The sequence below is a fragment of the Gopherus evgoodei genome, chromosome 3 (genome assembly GCF_007399415.2).
Source record: "Gopherus evgoodei ecotype Sinaloan lineage chromosome 3, rGopEvg1_v1.p, whole genome shotgun sequence".
NCBI classification, from domain to species: Eukaryota; Metazoa; Chordata; order Testudines; family Testudinidae; genus Gopherus; species Gopherus evgoodei.
In genome coordinates, this window is record NC_044324.1 from 180,655,398 (window position 1) to 180,680,039 (window position 24,642).

General features: G+C 48.1%; 1 protein-coding gene across 3 annotated transcripts; it reads left to right on the plus strand.

Annotated features, from left to right (window-relative positions):
• The first annotated feature begins 972 nt into the window (after positions 1-972).
• On the plus strand, positions 973-13,319 carry NEK2 (NIMA related kinase 2). Of its 3 annotated transcripts, none has more exons than XM_030554295.1 (9): positions 973-1,110; positions 1,793-2,010; positions 4,436-4,676; positions 7,140-7,222; positions 7,518-7,644; positions 7,812-8,031; positions 9,128-9,182; positions 9,261-9,331; positions 12,266-13,319. In XM_030554295.1, the coding sequence occupies exons 1-9, from the start codon at positions 1,015-1,017 to the stop codon at positions 12,487-12,489; spliced, it is 1,335 nt and encodes a 444-aa protein (XP_030410155.1). In that variant the 5' UTR covers positions 973-1,014; the 3' UTR covers positions 12,490-13,319. The 3 variants fall into 3 exon arrangements, 2 of the variants coding, with proteins under 2 accessions (XP_030410155.1, XP_030410156.1); XM_030554296.1 differs by lacking the exon at positions 973-1,110 and adding an exon at positions 1,133-1,182; XR_003999355.1 differs by lacking the exon at positions 9,128-9,182 and having other exon boundaries at positions 12,266-12,349.
• Positions 13,320-24,642: the final 11,323 nt, after the last annotated feature.

Consider the following 24,642-nt stretch of genomic DNA (forward strand, 5'->3'; position numbering starts at 1 on the left):
TCTCTGCTTCTTGCTTGCATATATATACCTGCCCCTGGAAATTTCCACTACATGCATCCAACGAAGTGGGTATTCACCCACGAAAGCTCATGCTCCTAAACGTCTGTTAGTCTATAAGGTGCCACAGGATTCTTTGCTGCTTCTTCTGCTCTATTCCATGCTGATTAGGCCTCAACTGGAGTATTGTGTCCAGTTCTGTGTGGCACATTTTAGGAAAGATGTGGACAAATTAGAGAAGGTCCAGAGAAGAGCAACAAAAATGATTAAAGGTCTAGAAATCATGCCCTGTGATGGACAATTAAAACATGAAAACAGCTTTTAAGTACATAAAAGGTTGTTATAAGGAGAAGGGAGAAAAACTGTTCTTAACATCTGAGGATAGGACAAGAAGCAAAGGGCTTACACTGCAGCAAGGGAGATTTAGATTGGAGATTAGGAAAAACTTCCTGTTAGGGTAACCTGGAGTAAATTGCCTGGGAGGTTGTGGACTCTCCATCACTGGTGATTTTCAAGAGGAGGTTAGATAAACCCCTCTCAGGGACTGTTTAGATAATACTTAGTCCTGCCATGAATTCCTGCTGGGGACAACCCAAGAGTGCGGGGGCAGCCTGCTAGCTGTAGGCGTTTGCCACATCAGGTCGCAATTTTTTGCAGTAACGGCTCCCGGTAGCACATTGCTACAGGGAGCCGTTTCCTACGTTGCGATGAAAGGGAGGGGCTCACAGCCGCGCAGCCCTGCTGGATGGGGCGGTGCCAGCCGGAGCGACGTGAAAAGCGGGCGGAGCTAAATCTCCTGACCCTTCCTCGCGCCGCCGTGGTTGCCTAGCAGTGGTAACGGCCGTTAGGTGGCGTATATTGTTTACAGGACAGTAGCCAATGGGAGGGCGGATGCTGGCGGGTGGGGCTTCGGCGCCGGGCCAATGGGCGGCGGGGGCGGCGCGTTTAAACGACGACGGCGACAGGTAGCTGCGTGGTTGCTGTTCCGTTGGCCGCGCTCCGAGGCGTCGCGGTGCCATGCCGAGCCGGCCCGAGGATTACGAGGTGCTGCTCACCATCGGCGCCGGCTCCTACGGCAAGTGCCAGAAGGTGCGGCGCCGGGCGGACAGCAAGGTGAGCGGGGGGGACGGCAAGGTGAGTGGGGGGGGCGCCCCGTGGGTGTCCCGGCGCCGGGCGGACGGCAAGGTGAGCGGGGGGGGGGGCCGGCAAGGTGAGCGGGGGGGCGCCCCGTGGGTGTCCCGGCGCCGGGCGGACGGAGGGTGAGCGGGGGGGGGGCGGCCGGCAAGGTGAGCGGGGGCGCCCCCCGTGGGTGTCCCGGCGCCGGGCGGCCGGCAAGGTGAGGGGCCCGGTGCTGCCCGGGGGGCGTGTTAACGCTTCGTCAGCGGCCCCGGCTGGTCGCGGTGTGACGCCGGGTCAGTCCCCTCCCGCCGCTGGCGGCAGCAGCGCTCGCCCCCGGGCGGGCTGGGCTAGGCTGCGCTCCCCGAGCTCGGCCCCTGCGGGTTCGGTGTCTCGCTGCGGGCGCAGGAGCCGCGGCGCCTCCAGGGTGAGGCGGATCCGCTGGGGCGGGAACACGCAGCGCCCCGCGGGCCGGCTCGTGGCAGGTGAGTGGAGGCTCGGCAACGGGTAAAGCCGCACGTCGCTCTGCCGGGCTGGGGCCGGCCTCTGGGCTCATCCCCGCCGGCTCCTCCAGCCCAGCCAGCGGGTCAGGTAGCTCGTGACTTGGCTTTCCAAGCGGCTCCCAACGGGAGCGTTCCTGTTTGTCCGCTAGCCACGGTGAAAACTGTCTGTCTTCCAGGTCTTGGTTTGGAAAGAGCTCGACTATGGCTCCATGACAGAAGCCGAGAAACAAATGCTTGTTTCGGAAGTGAATTTACTCCGGGAGCTGAGACACCCAAACATTGTCCGGTATTATGATCGCATCATTGACAAAAGCAACACAACCCTGTACATCGTGATGGAATATTGTGAAGGAGGTGACCTGGCTAGTCTCATTGCAAGATGTACAAAGGAAAGGCACGTGAAATCTGTTCATGGGGGGTCTCCTGCTCTCCCATCTAAACCTGAGCACTTACCAGAATTAAGCTGAATCAAAATGCATCTCTTTGTAATCCATTAAACTTGGGTTTGATACATTTAATCACCACCTCAGACTTCTAAATTCTCTCAAGTCTCTCCTTAAGGTATAGAAAGGTTGCTTAGGTTTTTTTTAAAGGTATAGTTTAGTGGCAGTTGTGTTAAACTGACTTCTCTTGATAAGATAAGGAAAACTGAAGTACTTGACACACACAGGAATAGTCACTATTGCATTCCCGTGTGTGAGGCAAAAACCTATGACCACTAGAGACCCAACTGTTAGGACTTGTGGGTTCTATTTACTCCACTACTGACTTGCAGTGTGACCTTATTAAGTCTTTGAACCTGTGTGCTTTAGATTGCCCATCTGGAAAATGAATATTACTTAACCTTGCAGGAGTATCATCACTCTTCTTTTTGGGGAAAATGTTATAACTTGAATAGTTATATGGGTCAAAGCTATATCGGAAAAGCTACCCTTGTACAAATGTTTACATTCAAAGCTATTGCAAGGATTTAAAGTAAAACTAAAGAAATTTGGGAAACAGTCTCAGTTAAAAGCAAGCTCAAATATTAAACCTGTCTCAAAGCCTCTTTTCTGTCTTGTGGGTTTTAGAATTGTGCTCAAGCTTCCCCCTCCCCCTTGAGTTCACTTGTCTCTAAATGTGAGAACCATCTACATGAGAAATGGTGAAACTGTCCTACCAGTGCTCATTGTTTCAGCTCAAACAGAGTTCTAATAGAACTTTGTCTGGTGTGGCTCTAACCATATAAGTCTCAGAGCACTTTAGGGTGGGTGACCTTGACAGCTCCTCCATGCTGCCTGTTATATGTCCCAGGATGCAAAACTAAAATCACAAGTTGAGACTGAATTGAGATAGAGCACTTGAATTGATCTACATAACAATGCTCTGGGCCCATTATCTTCTGGGTTTTGCTGTGTGATACTTACAAAAGGGGGAGAAAGGAATGGACTTCCTGAAACAAAAATGGGATGGCTGTGGAGCACACTTCCATAGGGGATCAGGTGAACCCAGCATCTGATCCTCTATGGGAAATGCTGCCCAACTCTCATCACTGAAAAAGCTTTTCTTATGGTGGAAAGGCCATCAACACTGATTCTTTTGTATCTAGTATACACCACCACAAAAGGAAATGAATGCCTTAAAACAAACCCCTGTACGCTGTGTGGCATTTTTAACTTCAAAAAGGTGCCAAAACTAAGTCCACTAAGTGCTCTGAGTGTAATCCCCAAGGCCAATATTTTGGTGCTACTGAAGCCTTCAAAACTCCTATTCGCCTGCTGCCTAAAGCCCTGAGACATCCAAGTATTTCTGCTGGGAAGCATGCTCACAGTTGTATTGTATTGTTCTAAGGAATAAGACAGGTATATAAGTGCTAAGTCCTGAGGCATTGCCATGCATATCTTGTCTGCAGCAGCTAATTGATGGGGGGTGCTCTGAGGTTGCTTGAACTCCCACATAATAGTTGAGAAGTGGCCTCCCTTATCCAAGGATGAGATCTGGGTTCAGCTTCCCCTCTGCCTGACATGGAGAAGGGATTTGAACTTAGGGCACTCTGCCCCCAAGAGGTGGGAAACCCAACTGCTGAACTAGTCATTCTCTCTTCCCCAATGAATATTTAATTGTTTATACACTGTGGACTGCTTCAGTAGGAGAGAGTGAGACCCACACCAGCATAGCCCAGGGGTTTGGATACTCACCTGAGAGGTAGGAATTTAAATTTCTTCACATAATGCAAGGTCTCCCACATCCCAGGTGAATGCTCTAACCAGTGGGCTAAATACTATAAGGGAAGCTCTCTCCCCTTCCCCTTGCATTCCCCTGCCCCCCTCCCAAAAAAAACAAACAACCCACAACTTAGGCACCCAACTACAGGAAAGAGCTCACTGCTGAGAATCCCAAGCAGAGAAGTCAATTTCCCTCTAGGCTAGAGTTAAGCCACACCCCTCAAAGGGATTTAGGTGTCTTAAGACCAAACCTCAGCATTACCTGTTGGAACTGCATACGCTATCCCTGCCTACTATACTGGCTTTTTTTTGTAGATCTTATTCTTAGGTATCTAACTCTCTCTCTCTATGCAGTGAGAGACTAGGTGCCTAAGTTGTGGATTCCACTGGATGGGAATGTACCTAAAAGTTGGCACTGTTGCAACACTCATTACTTGGTGGCTCTAGGCCTCTGTTACTGCTATTTACTTTGCATGGTAGATATTTGGATACTATAGCCGTGTGTGGTAGTACAAAACCCTAAGATGGGAACAAATAATTAGAGGGTGATTTATATACTTACTGTATTTACAAGATCTATATTACATTGTTAAATAACTTATTCTTCTTTCATAGACACTACTTAGAGGAAGACTTTGTTCTCCGCATGTTGACTCAGTTGACCCTGGCCTTGAAGGAATGTCACAGACGGAGTGATGGTGGTCACACTGTGTTGCACCGTGACTTAAAACCAGCAAATATCTTTCTAGATAGCAAGCACAATGTGAAACTTGGAGACTTTGGATTGGCTAGAATATTGCACCATGATACCAGTTTTGCTAAAACGTTTGTTGGCACTCCATATTACATGTCTCCAGTAAGTGTTCCAAGATCCTGGTTTCTTCTGCAACACCATGTTTTTTAACAATTGCTCAACATCTTTAAGTTTTAGTTGATGAAACTTATAACTAAATCTTGGTTCCTGTAGCCAACTCCTTTTTAAAAAGGGACAGACCTTTTAAAACTTGTGTTTGCAGGGGGGAAGCTTACTTGCAACAACTCTGTGTCATATATCAAATGATCTTGTTAAGATAGTTAAGACCAAAGCAGACTGTGAAGAACTTCGAAAAGATCTCACAAAACTAAGTGACTGGGCAACAAAATGGCAAGTGAAATTTAATGTGGATAAATGTAAAGTAATGCACATTGGAAAAAATAACCCCAATTATACATACAATATGATGTGGGGGCTAATTTAGCTACAACGAATCAGGAAAAAGATCTTGGAGTCGTCATGGACAGTTCTCTGAAGATGTCCACACAGTGTGCAGAGGCGGTCAAAAAAGCAAACAGGATGTTAGGAATCATAGAAAAGGGCATAGAGAATAAGAAGGAGACTATATTATTGCCCTTATATAAATCCATGGTATTACCCCAACTTGAATCTTTGTACAGATGTGGTCTCCTCCCCTCAAAAAAGATATACTGGCACTAGAAAAGGTTCAGAAAAGGGCAACTAAAACAATTAGGGGTTTGGAGAGGGTCCCATATGAGGAAAGATTAAAGTGGCTAGGACTCTTCAGCTTGGAAAAGAGGAGACTAAAGGGGATATGATAGAGGTATATAAAATCATGAGTGGTGTGGAGAAAGTGGATAAGGAAAAGTTACTTACTTATTCCCATAATACAAGAACTAGGGGTCATCAAATGAAATTAATAGGCAGCAGGTTAAAAACAAATACAAGGAAGTTCTTCAGTCAACCTGTGGAACTCCTTACCTGAGGAGACTGTGAAGGCTAGGACTAGAACAGGGTTTAAAAAAGAACTGGATAAATTCATCGTGGTTAAGTCCACAAATGGCTATTAGCCAGGATGGTGTCCCTAGCCTCTGTTTGTCAGAGGATGGAGATGGATGGCAGGAGAGTGATCACTTGATCATTGTCTATTAGGTTCACTCCCTCTGGGGCACCTGGCATTAGCCACAGTTGGTAGACAGATACTGGGCTAGATGGACCTTTGGTCTGACTCGGTACGGCTGTTCTTATGTCTTGTATGTGACTGACTTTCAAGTTTGATATGATTTAAGCTTTTAATGTTTTTGGACTGTAAATTTTCATAAACTAGTACTGTGCTGTACTGTTTCTGGTGTTAATTAGCTATAGTATGGGCCCTCAACCTGGGGTTGTGGACTCTTTCTCCTTTTCCCCCTCACCCCCACCCATCCACTTGCCATCTCAACTGGGTTGCAAATATGCTCAGGGGTTAGATTCCCCCTCGTTCCTTATGAAGAGATGTGTAGGGAGGGTAGTGATGAGGCGTTCCAAAACCCTTTTTCTTTTACATGGAGTCACAGTATAGAACAGGTTGAGGATCACTGCCATCAGACTATTGTGCATACTTAATCCACACCTTTTCTCAAATCCATGTCTTCAAAGAACATCTGTAGAATTCTGATTCCTATTTCTTGATCTCTGCTTCTGAATGAGGCTGGAATTGCTCCCTTGCCTCTTGATATTTTACTTTTGAAGGCTGCTGTTGCTGAGCACAGCACAAATTAGAACTGTGCACTGGTCATTGCTCATCATCCTAAGTAGATCCTTTCAAAGGCAGCATTCTTAACTCTTGACTACAGTTGATGATGTGAAGCTCCCTCAAGGACCTCCATCATGATTACTGCTCTAGCTCTTCTCCCTGGAAGAACAGACTTCTTACGAGGTATCCTTTTTGTTAGTACCATCCTTGTTGCTTGTGTAGGTCTATTCCCTGCAAGTCACATTTCTGAAGTATCTTCCTTGGTATCTTGGCTCTGACTTTCATGTGATTCTTGTCTTGTCACATCTGCACAGCAGTGTCAGTGCTGCTACAGTGATGGAGTGGGGCACTCTACCTTCAAATGATTGATCTACATGAGTTCTTGTCCTCCAGAGCATAGACTTTGGGAGTGAATCCCTGCAAGGTCATGGCAAAGCTAATTCTGAAGTAAGGCAGATATAAGGAAAAGTACTTTTTCTTTGCTTCTGTGCTCTGTGTGCAGACTCTAATGAAGTTTGTTTTCCCTATATAATTGTCTTGCATTTGTACTGAGCAAAAAAACTCACGCAGTTTGAACAAAGCTTTACTCCAGCTCAGTTATTGTTGCTGTAATATCTTCTATAGTCTGAATTATACTAGCTTGAAGTAGCTATTGTGAATTAAACTGCAAACTCATCAGTGATAATTTAAAAGTTTGCACAAATATTAGCTGATCCTTCATGGAGAACTTGGTTCAGCTGCATTACTGTAAATGAATTGCTGTACACTGTCCTGATAACACATTTTAAATAAAGGCTTCTCTTTCTTAGGAACAAATGAACCACATGTCGTATAATGAAAAATCAGACATCTGGTCTCTAGGATGTTTGCTGTATGAACTATGTGCACTCTCGTAAGTATAAAGATAAATGCTGAGAGACTACGTACACTTTTTTTAATTATAGTATGATGTGACTAAACTGTAAACAAGTCAAGAACAAAGTTTGTCTAAACTAAATTTTAATCCAACAAACGATTGTCTTGTTTTCAAAATATTTTAAAAGTTAAAGCCAAGCTCTCTTTGACACTGGAAGAACCTTGACTGAAGTGGTAAATGGAGATTTTCCTCAAACACAATGAAAACCCTTTAATGCATTTCCAGTTAAACAGTGAAAAGAGCCTTTAAGAAAGTAAATATTCTTCTTCAGGCCTCCATTTACAGCTTATAATCAAAAGGAGTTGGCAGAGAAGATAAAAGAAGGGAAGTTCAGACGAATACCATATCGATATTCAGATCAATTGAATGAACTTCTTAAAAAGATGCTGAATTTAAAGGTAGGAATTGACTGCTGTTTTCACTAATACTTCAACCTGATACTTACAGCATTTCAGACCTTTAATTTTTAAAGTAGGATGGAACTTGTATGGATTTGCCCCCATTAAGGAGGGAATTGGTGTTATACTGACACTTGTCTCACACTTTCCCTGGCTTTTCTTTTAAGGACTACTGTCGTCCCTCTGTTGAAGAAATTCTACAGAACCCCTTGATAGCTGACTTGGTGGTAGAAGAGCAAAGAAACCACTCTGAGACGAGAGGACGAAGATCAACAGAGTCAGAAAGGTTGCAGCATTCAGGCACTGCAGTAAATGAGCTGAAACTGAAGGAACAACAGTTGCAGGAGAGAGAACGAGCCATAAAAGAGAGAGAGCAACAACTGGAACGTATGAAATTCCATTCTGGGAGTGGGGAAGTCAGAATTACTCTGGTCTGAAAGAGCCTGTGAGGGCATAGTCCAGATTGCAGATGCAGCCTGTCAAATTTTTAAAACTACTACTTTCTTTTTTTTTTTTTTGTATTTAATTAAACTTTACCTGGTAGTCTAATCCAGGAGTAAAAACCTGGATTAGGATTGTAGGGGATGGAGAAGGCTGTTCAATGCAAGCAAAGGTTAACAAAACCTACAGGATGTGGGGCCTGAATCTGTCATCCTGCACAATGTGTAGCCATATAGGGTAAAGTGTGTGGAATGCTACCAAATCAGAATGGTAGCATTTTATTCACTCTGCACTAGGGCATCTCTGTACAGGGCAACCGATCTGGGTCCTTACTCTATGCAAAATTAGTGTTAGCTACGATCTATGAAAATTTTATTGGAGGCTGTGACATGGCACAATTTAAAAAGGGGGGTGTGGGCTGCTACTTTGGAGACTGTCCTTTGGAGTAAGATCCAAAACTGTTACAAAAAAGCAATTGTCAATAGAGCTCATTAGCAGTGAAGCTATATGCCCAGTTCTTTAACTAATTGGGGTTATGTAATGGATAACACTTATCTTTAGTTGCATGCAGTTAATAAGTTGGCACAAGATAGGTTGTACTTGCTATGATTGGAACATCTATTTTGAAAATAGTCCCTGCATGTGGACATAGCTAAAATAAAGTGTATGTGCAAAATGGCAAGACTGAACATTGGTATAGCTTCAGCCAACCATGCATGATAGAGTTTTGTTTTCTAATCTCTCTCAGGGCATGATTGGTATTTAAAGCAGTATGAGGATTCCATGATGGAAGAATGGTATGCACCCCTTCGTGTCCAGTCACTGCCATATCCCAGGAAGTGCATAGGCTGAGAGAACCTGACTCTCGACACAGCAAATGAACTACTTTGCTACCTAGAGCCCCAAAGCTGAAACTTAGGGCTTTACACTTCAGTGACTATCTGCTTTTCTGCAGGAAAATGTCTTGGGACTAAGCCTCTCCTGTTTGGAGAAAACACCAGAAATCTAATGTTAATAACTTTCTTCATATGCTTACTTCCAGAGAGGGAGCGGGAGCTATGTGTTCGCGAGAGACTGGCAGAAGATAAACTTGCTAGGTATTACAGTGTAACCTAGGTTAAACTTCAAGGTTTTGTTTGCTGTAGAAATAATTTAACTATCTCATTTCATAACAGGGCTGAAAACTTGATGAAAAACTACAACCTATTCAAGGAACAGAGGATATTAGCAGGTGCTAAAAGCCCAGGTATGAGAATAAACAGGAAGCCACTTGAACTAGTAAACACAGATTGGCACAGCCATGAGGATGACCTTGACATTCTGCATGCCATGAAAAGTCCCATCTTACCAAACAAACTACAGAAACTTTTATAATGGTTTTGACAGAAAGTTGACACTCTTTTTTTAAGTGTCACATGGAATGAAGAAAAACGGCTCTAGAAGGGGATCACGTTTGCTGCTGTTAATATTTATTTATTCAGCCTTGACATCAAAAATGATGTTGAGAAGGGGAGGGTGTCAGTATGAATTGAGGGAAAGATCTGAATTTACTTTCTCTAGCTAGTTCTAGGTTTCTGAACATAAGTAATTCAGTTTTGGAACAGATTGTGAAATCAGATCTATGTAATATGATCTAGTTTTAAAAGTTAGTCTTCAATAAAACATAAGGCATGTCTTATGACCACTCAGCCTTCATCTCATGGATGGCTTTAAACTAAAAAGCAGATTTATACTACTACTATTTTTTCATTGACCTTAAGGGTTATTCATATCTCAGATATTCTAACAGTCTGAACTTTTAACTGAATGAGTCTACTAGACAAGGTAGAAACCTCAGGTGATTTAGAGTAAGGAGCAGCAATTTTTAAAATCCAAAAGTAGGGAATAGGGGGCAAAATTATATCTGAAAAACAGATATGGTACAATACCTTGCATAACAATTTAGACCTAGATGCTGGAATTTAGGTGCCTAAATCAATTTCTGACTCGGGCACTACTGTGGCCTGCACACGCATAGCCCCACATGTGCCAATATCCCTCTTCAGTCTGTAAGCACCTAAACTTTTTGCAGTAGAAGTTCCCTAGGCACCTATGTTCTGTCTCTGGGCATGTGCTCTGCAGCAGCATGCCAGGTAACTGGATGTTTCAGCTCCAGTGTGGTACACAAACCAGGAAAAGAGAGGCATTCTTCCACCTAAGTCACCTGTACAGGGTCTGAGCAGCTAAGCACGGTTCATTTGCTCTCTAGACTGGGTCCCTACAACAAGCTTACAGAAAATAGCTGGGGGGTGGGGGGGAGGGAAGCATGTGTGGAAGGGTCAGGAGGAGGATCACCTTTCTCAAACTCCTAGTCAACTTGTTAGAGTATTCATGTGGGATTTAGGAAACACGGATCTAATGCCCACACCACTACCATTCCACGTGGTGTAGTCTTCTACAAGCCTGGTTCTAGCTGTCATATGCTGCTTCTGCTTGATCACTCAAAATAGCATTGTTTCATGTCTAATTGTCAGCCTACTAATGCCTTGCCTCTTGCAATATTACTGCTTTCTGATGTTCTTCCTTCCCTGACATAACTAGAAGTGGCCTGCAAGAAGGGTCCTGCATTTTTTCCCCAAGCTTCTATCATCTTTGTAATGATTCAGGCTTACTTAGTTATGCTATAACCTGACAATTCATGATTTTTAACTTCCTCTTATAGGAAGAGTTTGCTTGCTGTACAACAGACCTAGCTAGAAGTTAGCACCAGGTCTCTACCATCCCCATCTCACTAAGCTCACTCTTTTTTTAAAAAAGGCCTGGCTTTACTGTGGTTTTCAGTGATTGATGTAACATTGAAACTCTGTTCCAGTTACCTCATATTACCAGATATATCAATCATTTTTTTTCTTGTACCTTAAAGTTAAAAGCCATGCAAGTTAATAAAGTTAAGAACACTTAACTAGGAGTTTTTCCCCATTAAGCCCCCTAGTATCTTCTTTCAGGACTATGTTCAATTGTTGCTACCAGCAGTAGGTTTCTGCAGTGGCTCCCTTCAGAATCATCATGTTTAGGCAGCTTGCTTACTAAGACCTTCTCAGTCCCTGTGGTTTGAGAATCAAACAAGTTTTCTGCACAACAGCACAGAAAGCTGGGACTTATAAAACTTTATTATGGAAGCATGACTGAGCAAAGTGAAAGTGAGTTCTTGAATCACTGTTAAAATGAAACTACTGCTAGTGTAAAATGGTTAAGTGTGAATGCTGTGCCCTTGTTCTCAGTAGGGCTGGAAGCTATGCTATTGCCGAAAGACGAAAAATGTGTACAGGTACACATGGCTTACCTGCACTTAGACCAGGGAAAAAACATCCCTTACTTTTTTAGAAGATATTGATTAAACTCCTCAGTGTTTTTTTTTTTTTTTTTTTTTTTTTTTTTTCTGAAATAGTATGTGGCACTTGTCCTGGCATAGGACTGTAGTTAGTGTTCTCTATACATTGATGTTGTATTGGGATTAGTCAACTACATTGCCTGTACATACCCTTTTTTACAGATCAGGCCTCTGGGTTATGTAACTGTTTCTCCTATATGTCACTGCAATACTCAAACCAGCAAGAGTTTCTATAGTTGAGTGCTGTACATGGTGACTAAACATATTTCACTATCCAGCAGCCTGCACCTTTATTTTGACTCAATGTATCACTGCTATCTATCCTTGCCCTTCTACAAAATAAAGGTAGTCTCCTCTTCCTGGGTGCTCTCTGAAAAGAGATGACTAAAACAAACTTAATTAAATAAAGCAAGTCTCTACAGCCCTTTCTACCTTAAGTCTTCTGAAAGTAAAATTACTACAAGCTCCAGTAACCTGTAGCACTGTCATGTTAAACAGGGCTTTGGTATCCTATATAACTGTCCCCTAAATGAGCAAGATTAAGGGGAGGGGAAGGAGAGCATTAGCTGGAAACTGTAAAGGGTGAATTACATATGAATAGCATTTATATGACTATTAATTCAAATAAAGCTGTTGTCCCTGTTGGAGGTTATTCTCTAGTGAATACTCACGTTAGCTTAGATCCAGATTAGGTTCCCCTCTGCGAAGGAGTGACTGGCACTGATGTGAATGAATAAACTAATATTGAGGAACACTCACTCATTTAATAAAACTCAAAAGCCCCTTTCTTCACTGTTTCTCTTCTTTAAGATGAAGTGCTACTCCCCTCTTCAACAAGAAAAAAGAAGGTTCACTTTGGTGCAAGTAAAGAGAACGCTATATCCAATGATAATTTGGAGAATTATCCTCTCCCAAAAGAGAAATGCTCTGAGCTGAAGAAACGCCTTTATGCCGCTAACCTGCGGGCTCAAGCACTGTGTGAACTAGAAAAAAATTATCAACTAAAAAGCAGGCAAATTCTGGGTATGCGCTGAAACTGTGTATAGTATTTAACATTTTAATGTCACTTAAAAATTTATTGATACAAGTATTGTGCTCCTTCTGTCTTGATTTTTTTACCATCATTTGAATCCTGTTTTGTTTTTAGCAGAGATGCTACCATTTTAACTTAATGTTTTACATAAAAGAAGTTATGTATGTTTCCCTTTTTTATTAATTTTCCATCATACTGTCCATGCTTGAAAGGACACTTCAGTGGAACAGAAGGATAGCTTTGATAAATAGTCAAACATGAAAATACGTGTTTGATTTAGAGAGAGAGTGGCTATCGTTTTCCTCAAACCCATGTGCTAAGTTGAGAGAATGAAGGATGTCTATAAATTTAAGAATTAAAGTTTAATTCTGAAAAACTACATAAGTGATGTAGGTAGCTTATTTTATTTAAAGAAGTGTCTTGATGTGAGAAAAAGATGTATTTTTCTTTCAGTTGAAAAGTCCTATGAAAATCTTTTAAAAAAATTAGTGTGTAAATTTACCTATTGTACAATTATTTTAGATCAAAGAAATCTTGTATCCTTTTGTTGCCACCTTATACTTTTATTTTAAAAATGGTGTTTTCTGCAATATTGTAAAAATACAAGTGGTTGTAGCTATTCTTGTTTCATATGACAGCAAGAGCAAAGATGTGAAAAGACTGCTATTCCACCCCTTTCACCAATTAACTGACCTACCCATAACTGAAGGTGGTCATAATGTACTAAATTAAAAGTCTATTTTTCCAGCATCTATTTGCAGGTTTCTAATAATGGAGCTGTGTTATCTCTCTTGTGTGGCTGAATCATCTTAAATCTGTTGGGATGGGCAAGAAGGGGTAGTAGGTAGATATCCATATATTTACCAAAGATACACAATTCTAAACTACAGATTTAAAGCTGTGCAGGTGTAACAGCTATTTATAGCTTGACAGTGGTGATGTGTAAGGAAAGGCCTAATAGTTTCAGAGTTAAATATCCATAATTAGGTGGAATTTAACTATTTTTTATTTAATATTATAGGTGTGATTTTTTTTTAATTTTTTTTTTTTTTTTTTTTTTTTGGAGGAGGTAGATTCTAAGCCTGAAGTAGGTTAGGCCCACAATCTGACCTCCCATAACATTGTTTCTGTCTTCCTTCTGGACTATTCTTGAATTCTGTTTGATGTCCTCTGCTCATTGATTCCTGTCAGTGTGGCCCTACCCGTTCGTGAAGGGGTTTCCAAAATTATTAATGCCCTATGGCGGACTGCTTCTTCTTTGGCCCCTATCTCTAAGAGGGCTGAATGCAAGTGTAAGTGGGGGATTGGTCTCACTATTGTGGGGAACTCTCCTGGCTTCTGCATTACCCTGGTGAAGTGGGCTAGCGAAAGGATCTGAGTCCTCACTCCCACTTCCTTTACCCAGAGGCCTCCCTGCCCTTGAGGACTCCCCTTCCACTCTCCTGTCTGGCAGAGTCCTCATAACCTGGACAAGGCTAGGCCCAGGGCTCTTGGGGGGCTTGACCCAACCCTGCTATGGTCACTCAGGACAGGGGCTAGGGTGTCCACATTCTGGGATACTCTGGACTGGGCACCTTCCTGACCCACTGATCATTTCATACAATTTAAAGGAAATACAAGTTGTTTAATTAACAATTAAAAAAAAAAAAGAATAAGGAAAAATGGGAAAGGTTAAAGGAAAACACATCATGCTGCTCTGTGGCAGGGAAGACACGGAGGTTGCTGGAACTCAGTTCTTCTTCGAGTGATTGCTCACATCCATTCCAGTTAGGTGTGCGTGCCGCGTGTGCACGCTCGTCGGAAACTTTTTACCCTAGCAACTCCAGTGGGCCGGCAGGTCGCCCCCTAGAGTGGCGCTGCCATGGCACCCGATATATACCCCTGACGGCCCACCCGCTCCTCAGTTCCTTCTTATAGCGTGTCGGTCGTTGGAACTGTGGAGCGCGGCATTGCTGTCCTCCACGTCCCTAGCTCTCCTTGTTACTACCGTTGTTAGTTAGTGGTTAAGTATAGTTAGTTATTTAGTTTATAGTGTAAATAATATTGTACATAGTTGTTAGCCGGTTTGGGCCGTAGCCCTTCCCGGCACCGGGTTCATGCCTGGTTCGCCGGGCTTTAAGCAATGTGCGGCCTGTAAGAAGCCTATGCCGACCAGCGACCCTCACGACGCGTGTCTAAAGTGCCTGGGGGAATCGCACAGGTCGGACAAGTGCCGCATTTGCAAGGCTTTTAAGCCCAGAACAAAGAAGGAGAGAGACCAGAGACTTAGGACTCTCCTAATGGAAGCGGCACTTGACCCAGCAGCTTCGCAGACCGTGATCTCTACACCGGCATCGGATCGCACCGGCACCGGAAAGACTCCCCGGCACCGACCTTCCCCGGCACCGGGTGCAGAAACAAGACCATCGAAGTCTGCAACTCCAGCCAGGCAGACTCGAGTGGAGCGCCCGGCATCGACATCTGCCGCGGCGCCACCGGCACCGTCGACTCCGGGCCCGGTGGGTCTGTCGAGTCCGGTCCCGCCGAGCTCCCCCATAAGATCTGGGGTTGAGCTATTGGTCCCATCCACTCCAGAGACCTTCGCCTCGGCACGGGGCCTCATTGCCCTGACTGAGTCAACTCAGCCGCCACCCCCGGTACCTCCGGTGCGGGTAGCATCCAGGGGCAAACCCATGATGACGGCGCCGTCTCAGGACTCACGCTCGCGATCGAGGTCCCGACGCCACGGTCGCTCGAGATCCCGCCGCCGCTCGCAGTCCCGGCACTGCTCCCCTCGGCGGTACCGGTCGTACTCGCGGCACCGATCGGCCTCCAGATGGTCACGGTCTGGTTCCAGCCGCCAATACCGACACCGGGACTCTAAGAGCCAGTCTCGCCATCGTTCAGCGCACCGGTCGACCTCCCGGCACCGAGCTGGTGGCAGGTCCCGGTCCCGGTCGACCTCCCGGCACCGCGTCGGTGGCAGGTCCCGGTCCCGATCCCGGCACCGAAGCAGCGGCCGGTACCGGTCCCGATCCCGGCACCGGTATGACTCCCGGTACCGGTCCCGGCACCGAGAACATCTTCGGTGCCGGACCGCGGAGACTCTTACCAGCTGCGGTCGGCCCCGCCATGGCCTTCCAGACAGCCGTCGGTGTCATCACAGGCGGACAGCGTATATGCGCTGGGCACCGACAGACAAGCGGCTCTCTTCCAGGACCCTCTGAAACAGGACCAGGGTCCGCAGCAGTGGGGGTTCTGGACACCCTGGGCGTACCATCAAGCCCAGGGCCCCCAACAGCTTCCTCCTAGGCCTGCAACGGCAGAGCACAGGGTGCCGGAGGCATCGTTGTCCCGCCCCCCTGCCTCCCCGGATGGGGAGGAAGGATCGAAGCAGCAAGACCCTGGTCTTCCTCCTGAGCCAGAGGCGAGGACTGAGGCGGACCCCCCGCTGGACACTTTCTTGCCAGGGGTCTCCTCATCCTCCTCTCCTGACGAAGCGGTGGCTGGCACTTCCTCCAATAGCCCTCCTCCGCTAGATCTCAGGGCACATCAGGACCTCCTCAGGCGCATAGCACAGAATCTGAGCCTGCAAGCCGAGGAGGTCTCTGAGATCGAGGACCCCGTCGTCAGCATCCTCTCCTCCGATGCTCCCACCAGGGTCGCCCTCCCCTTCATTAGGACGATCCAGGCCAACGCCAATACAATCTGGCAGTCACCGGCCTCCATCCCCCCTACGGCGAGGGGCGTCAAAAGGAAGTACATGGCCCCCTCCAAGGGCTATGAGTACCTCCACATTCACCCGACACCATGTTCCCTGGTGGTGCAGTCGGTGAACGAGAGGGAGCGTCACGGACAGGAAGCCCCAGCCCCCAAATCCAAGGAGGCCAGGCGTATGGACCTCCTCGGCCACAAGGTCTACTTGGTTGGGGCCCTTCAGCTCAGGGTTTCCAATCAGCAAGCCCTTCTTAGCCGCTACGCTTTTAACTCATGGGTGGCAGCGGACAAGTTTAAAGAGCTGCTGCCACAAGAGGCTCGTCAGGAATTCGCGGCGATTCTTGACGAGGGCAAGAAGGTTGCACGAACCTCGTTGCAGGCCTCTTTGGACGCTGCAGACTCGGCTGCCCGTACCCTCGCCTCGGGGGTAACGATGTGCCGCATCTCCTGGCTTCAGGTTTCTGGCCTTCCACCGGAGCTCCAATACACCATCCAGGACCTCCTGTTCGAAGGCCAGGGCCTGTTCTCAGAAAAGACAGACCCCAGACTGAAAAGTCTTAAGGACAATCGGGTCATTATGTGCTCCCTTGGGATGCACACGCCTGGGACGCAGCGCAGACCCTTCCGGCCGCAACAACAGCAGCAGCCTCGGCCATACGCCCAGTTCCGCCAGCGGCAGGACCTTAATAGGCGCTGTGGCAGGAATGGAAGGCGCAGACAGTCGGGGAACCAAGGGGGGCAGAATCAAAGCTCCTCCAAGCCCCCGCCTGGGCCCAAACCTTCGTTTTGAAGGTGCGCCCGAGGGCGCAGTACCAGTTTCCCCCACGGATCCTTCCCCCCCGTTTTCCAACCGCCTTTCGTTTTTCCTCCAGGCGTGGACCCAAATAACATCCGATCGCTGGGTCTTACGCACGGTGCAGACGGGATACCGCCTGCAGTTTGTATCATTTCCTCCCTCCCGCCCCCCTTCCTCGTCCCTCTTCAGGGACCCCTCTCACGAGCAATTCCTTCGGCAGGAGGTACAGACGCTCCTCAACAAAGGAGCTATAGAGGCGGTTCCGGAAAACGAGAAAGGCAAGGGGGTTTATTCCCGCTACTTTCTGATCCCCAAGGCCAAGGGAGGCGTCAGGCCTATCCTCAACCTGCGAGAGCTCAACAAGTACTTAGCGAAGTTGAAGTTCCGCATGGTATCCCTGGGGACCATTATTCCATCCCTGGATCCGGGAGACTGGTATGCCGCCCTCGACATGCAGGACGCTTATTTTCATATTGCCATATGGCCACACCACAGACGATTCCTTCGATTCGTGGTGGGCCGCCTTCACTACCAATTTGCAGTCCTCCCATTTGGCCTTTCTACGGCTCCGAGGGTATTCACAAAATGCATGGCCGTCGTTGTGGCACATCTTCGGCGCAGTCGTATCCACGTGTTCCCTTACCTAGACGATTGGTTAATTCGGGGCACGTCGGAGCTACAGGTTTGCAGCCACGTCCGCAGGATCACCGGCCTGTTTGCTACCTTGGGCCTCATGATCAACATGGACAAGTCCACCCTCCTCCCCTCGCAGAGGGTGGAGTTCATTGGGGCCGTCCTGGACTCCACCGTGGCCAGGGCCCTTCTGCCGTTGCCAAGGTTCCAGGCGTTGTCGGCGATCGTTCAGCGCTTGCGGGCAGCCCCCTTGACATCGATACGGACATGTCTAACCCTGTTAGGCCATATGGCAGCATGCATATTTGTGACCGGATACGCTCGGCTCCGCATGAGGCCCCTCCAGTCGTGGCTCATCGCACATTACCGGCCGGCAAGGCAACCACTGGACATGCTGATCACAATCCCCCAGGGGGTGTTGGATTCTCTCAGCTGGTGGCTAGACCAGTCCGTAGTGTGTGCGGGGCTCCCATTCCATCCGCCCCAGCCCTCGGTGTCCCTAACGACGGATGCCTCAGATCTCGGTTGGGGGGCCCACCTGGGAACCCTGAGAACACAGGGCCTGTGGTCCCCACAGGAGGTGAAGCTGCACATCAACATGCGGGAGCTGAGAGCGGTCCGCCTTGCTTGTCAAACGTTCCGTCACCAGCTTCAGGGTCGTTGTGTCGCGGTATTTACCAACAACACGACGACCATGTACTATATCAACAAGCAGGGCGGCACCAGATCCTCTCCCCTATGTCACGAGGCGATGCGACTCTGGGACTTTTGCATAGCCCACTCCATTCACCTCACGGCTTCCTTCCTCCTCGGAGTACGGAACACGCTGGCGGACCGCCTGAGCAGATCCTTCCTCTCGCACGAGTGGTCCCTTCGCCCGGATGTCGCCCTCTTGATCTTCCAGAGGTGGGGTTGTCCCCGTGTGGACCTCTTCGCGTCCGGGGGGAACAGGAAATGCCAGGTGTTCTGCTCTTTTCAGGGCCGGGAACCCGGGTCTATAGCGGACGCCTTCCTTATTCCGTGGATGACCCACTTGTTCTACGCGTTCCCCCCGTTCCCGCTGGTCCACAGGGTCCTTCTGAAGGTGCGCAGGGACAGGGCCCGCGTGATCATGGTAGCCCCGGCGTGGCCCAGACAGCATTGGTACCCCATGTTGCTGGACCTGGCCATAGCCGACCCTGTTCCCCTGCCCCTTCACCCGGACCTGATCACCCAGGACCACGGAACTCTCTGTCACCCTGACCTCCAGTCGCTGCACCTAGCAGCGTGGCTCCTGCATGGCTGACCAGTTCTGAGTTGCGCTGCTCCACCCCGGTACGTGAGGTACTCTTGGGCAGCAGGAAGCCTTCCACTAGAGCGACATACTCGGCCAAGTGGAAGCGTTTCTCCTGTTGGTGCGTGGAGAAAGGTCTCCTCCCAATGGAAGTTTCGGTGGCCAATATTTTGGACTATATTTGGTCCCTCAAACAACAGGGCCTGGCGATATCGTCCCTGCGGGTCCACCTGGCGGCTATCTCCACCTTTCACCCGGGTGGGGATGGCCGCTCCGTTTTTTCTCACCCGACGGTGACTAGATTCCTGAAGGGGCTGGAACGTCTATACCCTAACGTCCGACTCCCTGCCCCGACCTGGGATCTTAACCTGGTGTTGTCTCAGCTCATGGGGCCCCCTTCGAGCCGTTAGCTACTTGCTCCCTACTCTATCTTTCTTGGAAGACTGCCTTTCTAGTAGCTATTACCTCAGCTAGACGGGTGTCGGAACTCCGGGCTCTCACGGTAGACCCCCCGTATACAGTCTTCCATAAAGATAAGGTGCAGCTGAGGCCACACCCTGCCTTTCTCCCCAAGGTGGTCTCAGCCTTCCACGTCAACCAAGAGATATTCCTCCTGGTTTTTTTTCCCGAAACTTCATTCTTCAGGCAGGGAGCAACAACTCCACTCGCTTGATGTCCGTAGGGCTCTCGCGTTCTATGTGGAGAGGACCAAACCGTTCCGCAAATCCCCCCAGCTTTTCGTGGCAGTAGCGGACCGCATGAAGGGGCTTCCCATTTCCTCGCAGAGGTTATCCTCATGGGTAACATCCTGTATCAGGACCTGCTATGAGCTGGCCCACGTTCCTACGGGCCGTGTGACTGCGCATTCTACCAGGGCGCAGGCGTCGTTGCTGGCTTTCCTCGCCCGTGTGCCCATCCAGGAAATCTGTCGGGCAGCGACCTGGTCATCGGTCCACACCTTTGCTTCCCACTACGCCCTGGTCCAGCAGTCAACAGAGGACGCGGCCTTCGGATCTGCAGTGCTCCATGCCGCAACTTCTCACTCCGACCCCACCGCCTAGGTATGGCTTGGGATTCACCTAACTGGAATGGATGTGAGCAATCACTCGAAGAAGAAAAGACGGTTACTCACCTTTGTAACTGTTGTTCTTCGAGATGTGTTGCTCACATCCATTCCACACCCGCCCTCCTTCCCCACTGTCGGAGTAGCCGGCAAGAAGGAACTGAGGAGCGGGTGGGCCGGCAGGGGTATATATCGGGTGCCATGGCGACGCCACTCTAGGGGACGACCTGCCGGCCCACTGGAGTTGCTAGGGTAAAAAGTTTCCGACGAGCGTGCACGCGCGGCGCGCACACCTAACTGGAATGGATGTGAGCAACACATCTCGAAGAACAACAGTTACAAAGGTGAGTAACCGTCTTATTTCATGACTTCAGTGACCTCCATGACATAAATGTAACCTTAAGTATAGAATATACAATAACATTCTGAAAAGACCCACAGAATGTGAATGAAAGGGGAGAATTTTGCCAGATGCCTCCAGATATCACCAATGCAGACTCTGAGCACTAATTAATCAACCGAAGAAATCAGGAAATTACAAATAAAAAAAATGAAATTAGAAATCAGAAGAACCCACCAAGAACTGTACTGAAAAGGGACAGTTGTTTATAAATGTGTGTTTTAACCAAGGCCAAAATAAGAACACAGATGGACAATCAGTTTTCTCTCGGAATACAGAGATAAAAACAAATCTCTCTTTGCAGTCAAAGATAAAATGTCATTGGTTTGTAGTCCAAACCAAATTTTTACCCATTTATTTAATTCTCTGATGGCCTCAAGATGGTGCTGCTGTTCTCTGAGTGCTGTAAATTCTCTCAGTATTGATATTTGCTAATGAATACAAAGTTGAAGAGTTGGTTAAACTGTCTTTCTCATGTATCCCTTTAAAAAAGCATAAACACATATTGTTGCAACTTGCTAGTTTTATTTGTCTAGGATACAGATCCCATAGAAATCAATGTGAGTTTTGCAATTGATTTCAGTGGGCACAAACAGTGGTTTCTAATTTGGGGCCTGTGATTTGTGTTGTCAGACATCCGGTTCTCGACTGGAACACCCAGTCGAAAAGGGATCCTGGCAGCTCCGGTCAGCACCACTGACCGGGCCATTAAAAGTCCAGTTGGCAGTGTAGCAGGGCTAAGGCAAGGCTCCCTGCCTGCCCTGGCTCTGCGCAGCTCCTGGAAGTGGCTGGCATGTCCCTCTGGCTCCTAGGTGGAGCCATTGCCATGCGGGGCTTCATATGCTGCCAGTTCTGCAGCTCCCATTGGCTGCAGTTCCCAGTCAATGGGTACTGCAAGGGCGGTGCCTGAGGATGAAGGTAGTGCACAGAGCCACCTGGCTGCACCTTCACCTAGGAGCTGAAGTGAAATGCTGGCTGTTTCTGGGAACCACCTTAGGTAAGTGCTGCCTGGAGCTTGCATCCCTGACTCCTTCCTGCATCCCAAGTCCCTGCCCCAGTCCTGAGCCCCCTCTTGCACCCAAATGCCCTCCCACATCCTGAACCGTCTCCCACACTCTAAACCCCTCAGTCCCAGCCCAGAGCCCGCACCCCTCAGCTAGAGCCCAAGCCAGACCTCAACCCCCAGTCTGGAGCCCCCACACCTCCTGAACCCCTCATTTCTGACCCCACTCCAGATCCTGTGCCTCCAGCCCAAAGCCTGTGCCCCCTCCCATGCCCTATCCTGCCCCTGCCTGTAGTCCCCCTCCCACACTCCAAACTCAGGGCTATCTTTCAGATTATGGGGCTTTAGGTAGTATTATTAAACTGGTGCCTCTATGCCTGATCGCAGCCTGGACTCACATGTGTATTTTAGATAAGGGTGGCCTTTTGAAGGATTTATTTAAAAAACTATGTCAGAAGATCCAAGCATTTAAGGGTACGTCTACACTACAGGATTATTCCAATTTTACATTATACAATCTGTTTTACAAAACCGGTTTAAGTCAAGTGCACGCAGCCACACAAAGCACAATAATTCGGTGGTGTGCGTCCATGTACTGAGGCTAGAGTCGATTTCTGGAGCGTTGCACTGTGGGTAGCTATCCTGTAGCTATCCCATAGTTCCTGCAGTCTCTCCCGCCCATTGGAATTCTGGGTTGAGATCCAATGCATGATGGTGCAAAAACAGTGTTGCGGGTGATTCTGGGTAAATGTCACTCATTCCTTCCTCCGTGAAAGCAACAGCTGACAATCATTTCGTTCCCTTTTTCCCTGGATTGCCCCGGCAGATGCCATATCATGGCAACCGTGGAGCCCATTTTGCCTTTTGTCACTGTCACCGTATGTGTACTGGATGCCGCTGACAGGCGGTACTGCAATGCTACACAGCAGCATTCATTTGTCTTTGCCTTGCCTTGCAAGGTAGCAGAGACGGTTACCAGTTGTTCTGTACCGTCTGCTGTGCTATTGTAAATTGGCAATGAGATGATGGTTATCAGTCGTTCTGTACTGTCTGCTACTGTCATGGGTGCTCCTGGCTGACCTTCGCTGAGGTCGGCCGGGGGCGTAAAGGCAAAAATGGGAATGACTCCCGGGGTCATTTCCCTCCTTTATGTTGTATCTAAAAATAGTCAGTCCTGCCTAGAATATGGGGCAAGTATACTACAGAACCAGTGTACCAGAGAGCACAGCTGCTCTGTGTCAGATCCCGCAGAAATGATGAGCTGTATGCCATTCATGGGGGTGCCCCTGCAACAACCCCACCCCTTGTTTCCCTCCACCCTCAACTATCCTGGGCTACCGTTGCAGGCTCCCCCTATTTGTGTGATGAAGTAATAAAGAATGCAGGAATAAGAAACACTGACTTTTTAGTGAGATAAAATGAGGGGGAAGCAGCCTCCAGCTGCTATGATAGTCCAGACAGGACATTAAATGGTGGTGGGGAGAGGAGCCCAGCATCCCGCTGCTATGATAGTCCAGGTAGTACAGAATCTTTTCTTTAGACATGAAGGCGGGGGAGGGAGGGGGGCTGATGGAGCTCAGCCTCCAGTTGCTATGATGAGGATGGTTACCTGTTGTTCTGTACCATCTGCCAGGAATAACCGGGAGTCATTCCTATTTTTACCTAGGTGCCCCCGGCCGACCTCACCTGAGACCAGCCAGGAGCACTCATGGGATGATAAGGCCGGCTACCAGTCCTTCTGCACTGTACCATCTGCCACCGGGGAGGGGAGGGGAGAGGATGCTGCTGTTCAGTGCTGCAGCACCCCATCTACCAGCAGCATGCAGTAGACATAGGGTGACATTGAAAAAAGTCAAACGATTTTTTTCCCTTTTCTTTCATGGGGGAGGAGGTGGCTAAATTGACGAGCTATAACCTGAACCATCCCGGGACAATGTGTTTGACCTTACAGGTATTGGGAGCTCAGCCAAGAATGCAAATACTTTTCGGGGACTGTGGGATAGCTGGAGTCCTCAGTACTGCCTCCCTTCCTCCATGAGCGTCCATTTGATTCTTTGGCTTTCCGTTACGCTTGCCACACAGCACTGTGCTGTGGACTCTGTATCATTGCCTGGAGATTTTTTTCAAATGCTTTGGCATTTCATCTTCTGTAATGGAGCTGTGATAGAACAGATTTGTCTCCCCATACAGCGATCAGATTCAGTATCTCCCGTACGGTCCATGCTGGAGCTCTTTTTGGATTTGGGACTGCATCGCCACCCATGCTGATCAGAGCTCCATGCTGGGCAAACAGGAAATGCAATTCAAAAGTTTGTGGGGCTTTTCCTGTCTACCTGGCCAGTGCATCCAAGTTCAGGTTGCTTTCCAGAGTGGTCACAGTGGTGCACTGTGGGATACCGCCCGGAGGCCAATACCATCGATTTGTGGCCACACTAACCCTAATCCAACATGGCAATACCGATTTCAGTGCTACTCCTCTCATCGGGGAGGAGTACAGAAACCGGTTTTAAGAGCCCTTTATATGGATATAAAGGGCCTCGTTGTGTGGACGGTTGCAGGGTTAAATCGGTTTAATGCTACTAAAATCGGTTTAAACGTGTAGTGTAGACCAGGCATAAGGCTAAAGATGAATACTCAGGGCTTGTCTACATCAGAAAGTTGCAGCGCTGGTGAGGGAGTTACAGTGCTGCAACTTAGGAGGTGTACACATCTGCAGGGCACCACCAGCGCTGCAACTCCCTGTTTGCAGCGCTGGCCGTACTCCCGTTTTGTCTCTGGTGTAGAGGATCCAGCGCTGGTGATCCAGCGCTGGTAATCAAGTATAGACACTTACCAGCGCTTTTCTTGACCTCCGTGGAATAAGCAGGTATCCCAGCATACCTGAGGAAGCCTCTGGTAATCAAGCTGGTCTCCTTCCCCGGCTTGCTCTCGCGTTCCCCGAACCCCGAGCAAGCAGGTCTCCTTCCCTGAGGTTTGCTGGGTGGTTCCGGGAACGCGAGAGCAAACCGCGGCGAAGCTGGTCTCCTTTCCTGGTTTGCTCTCGCGTTCCCCGAACCCCCGAGCAAGCAGGTCTCCTTCCCTGAGGTTTGCTGGGTGGTTCCGGGAACGTGAGAGCAAACCGCAGCGAAGCTGGTCTCCTTTCCCGGTTTGCTCTCTCGTTCCCCGAACCCCGAGCAAGCAGGTCTCCTTCCCTGCGGTTTGCTGGGTGGTTCCGGGAACGCGAGAGCAAACCGCGCCGAAGCTGGTCTCCTTTCCCGGTTTGCTCTCTCGTTCCCCGAACCCCGAGCAAG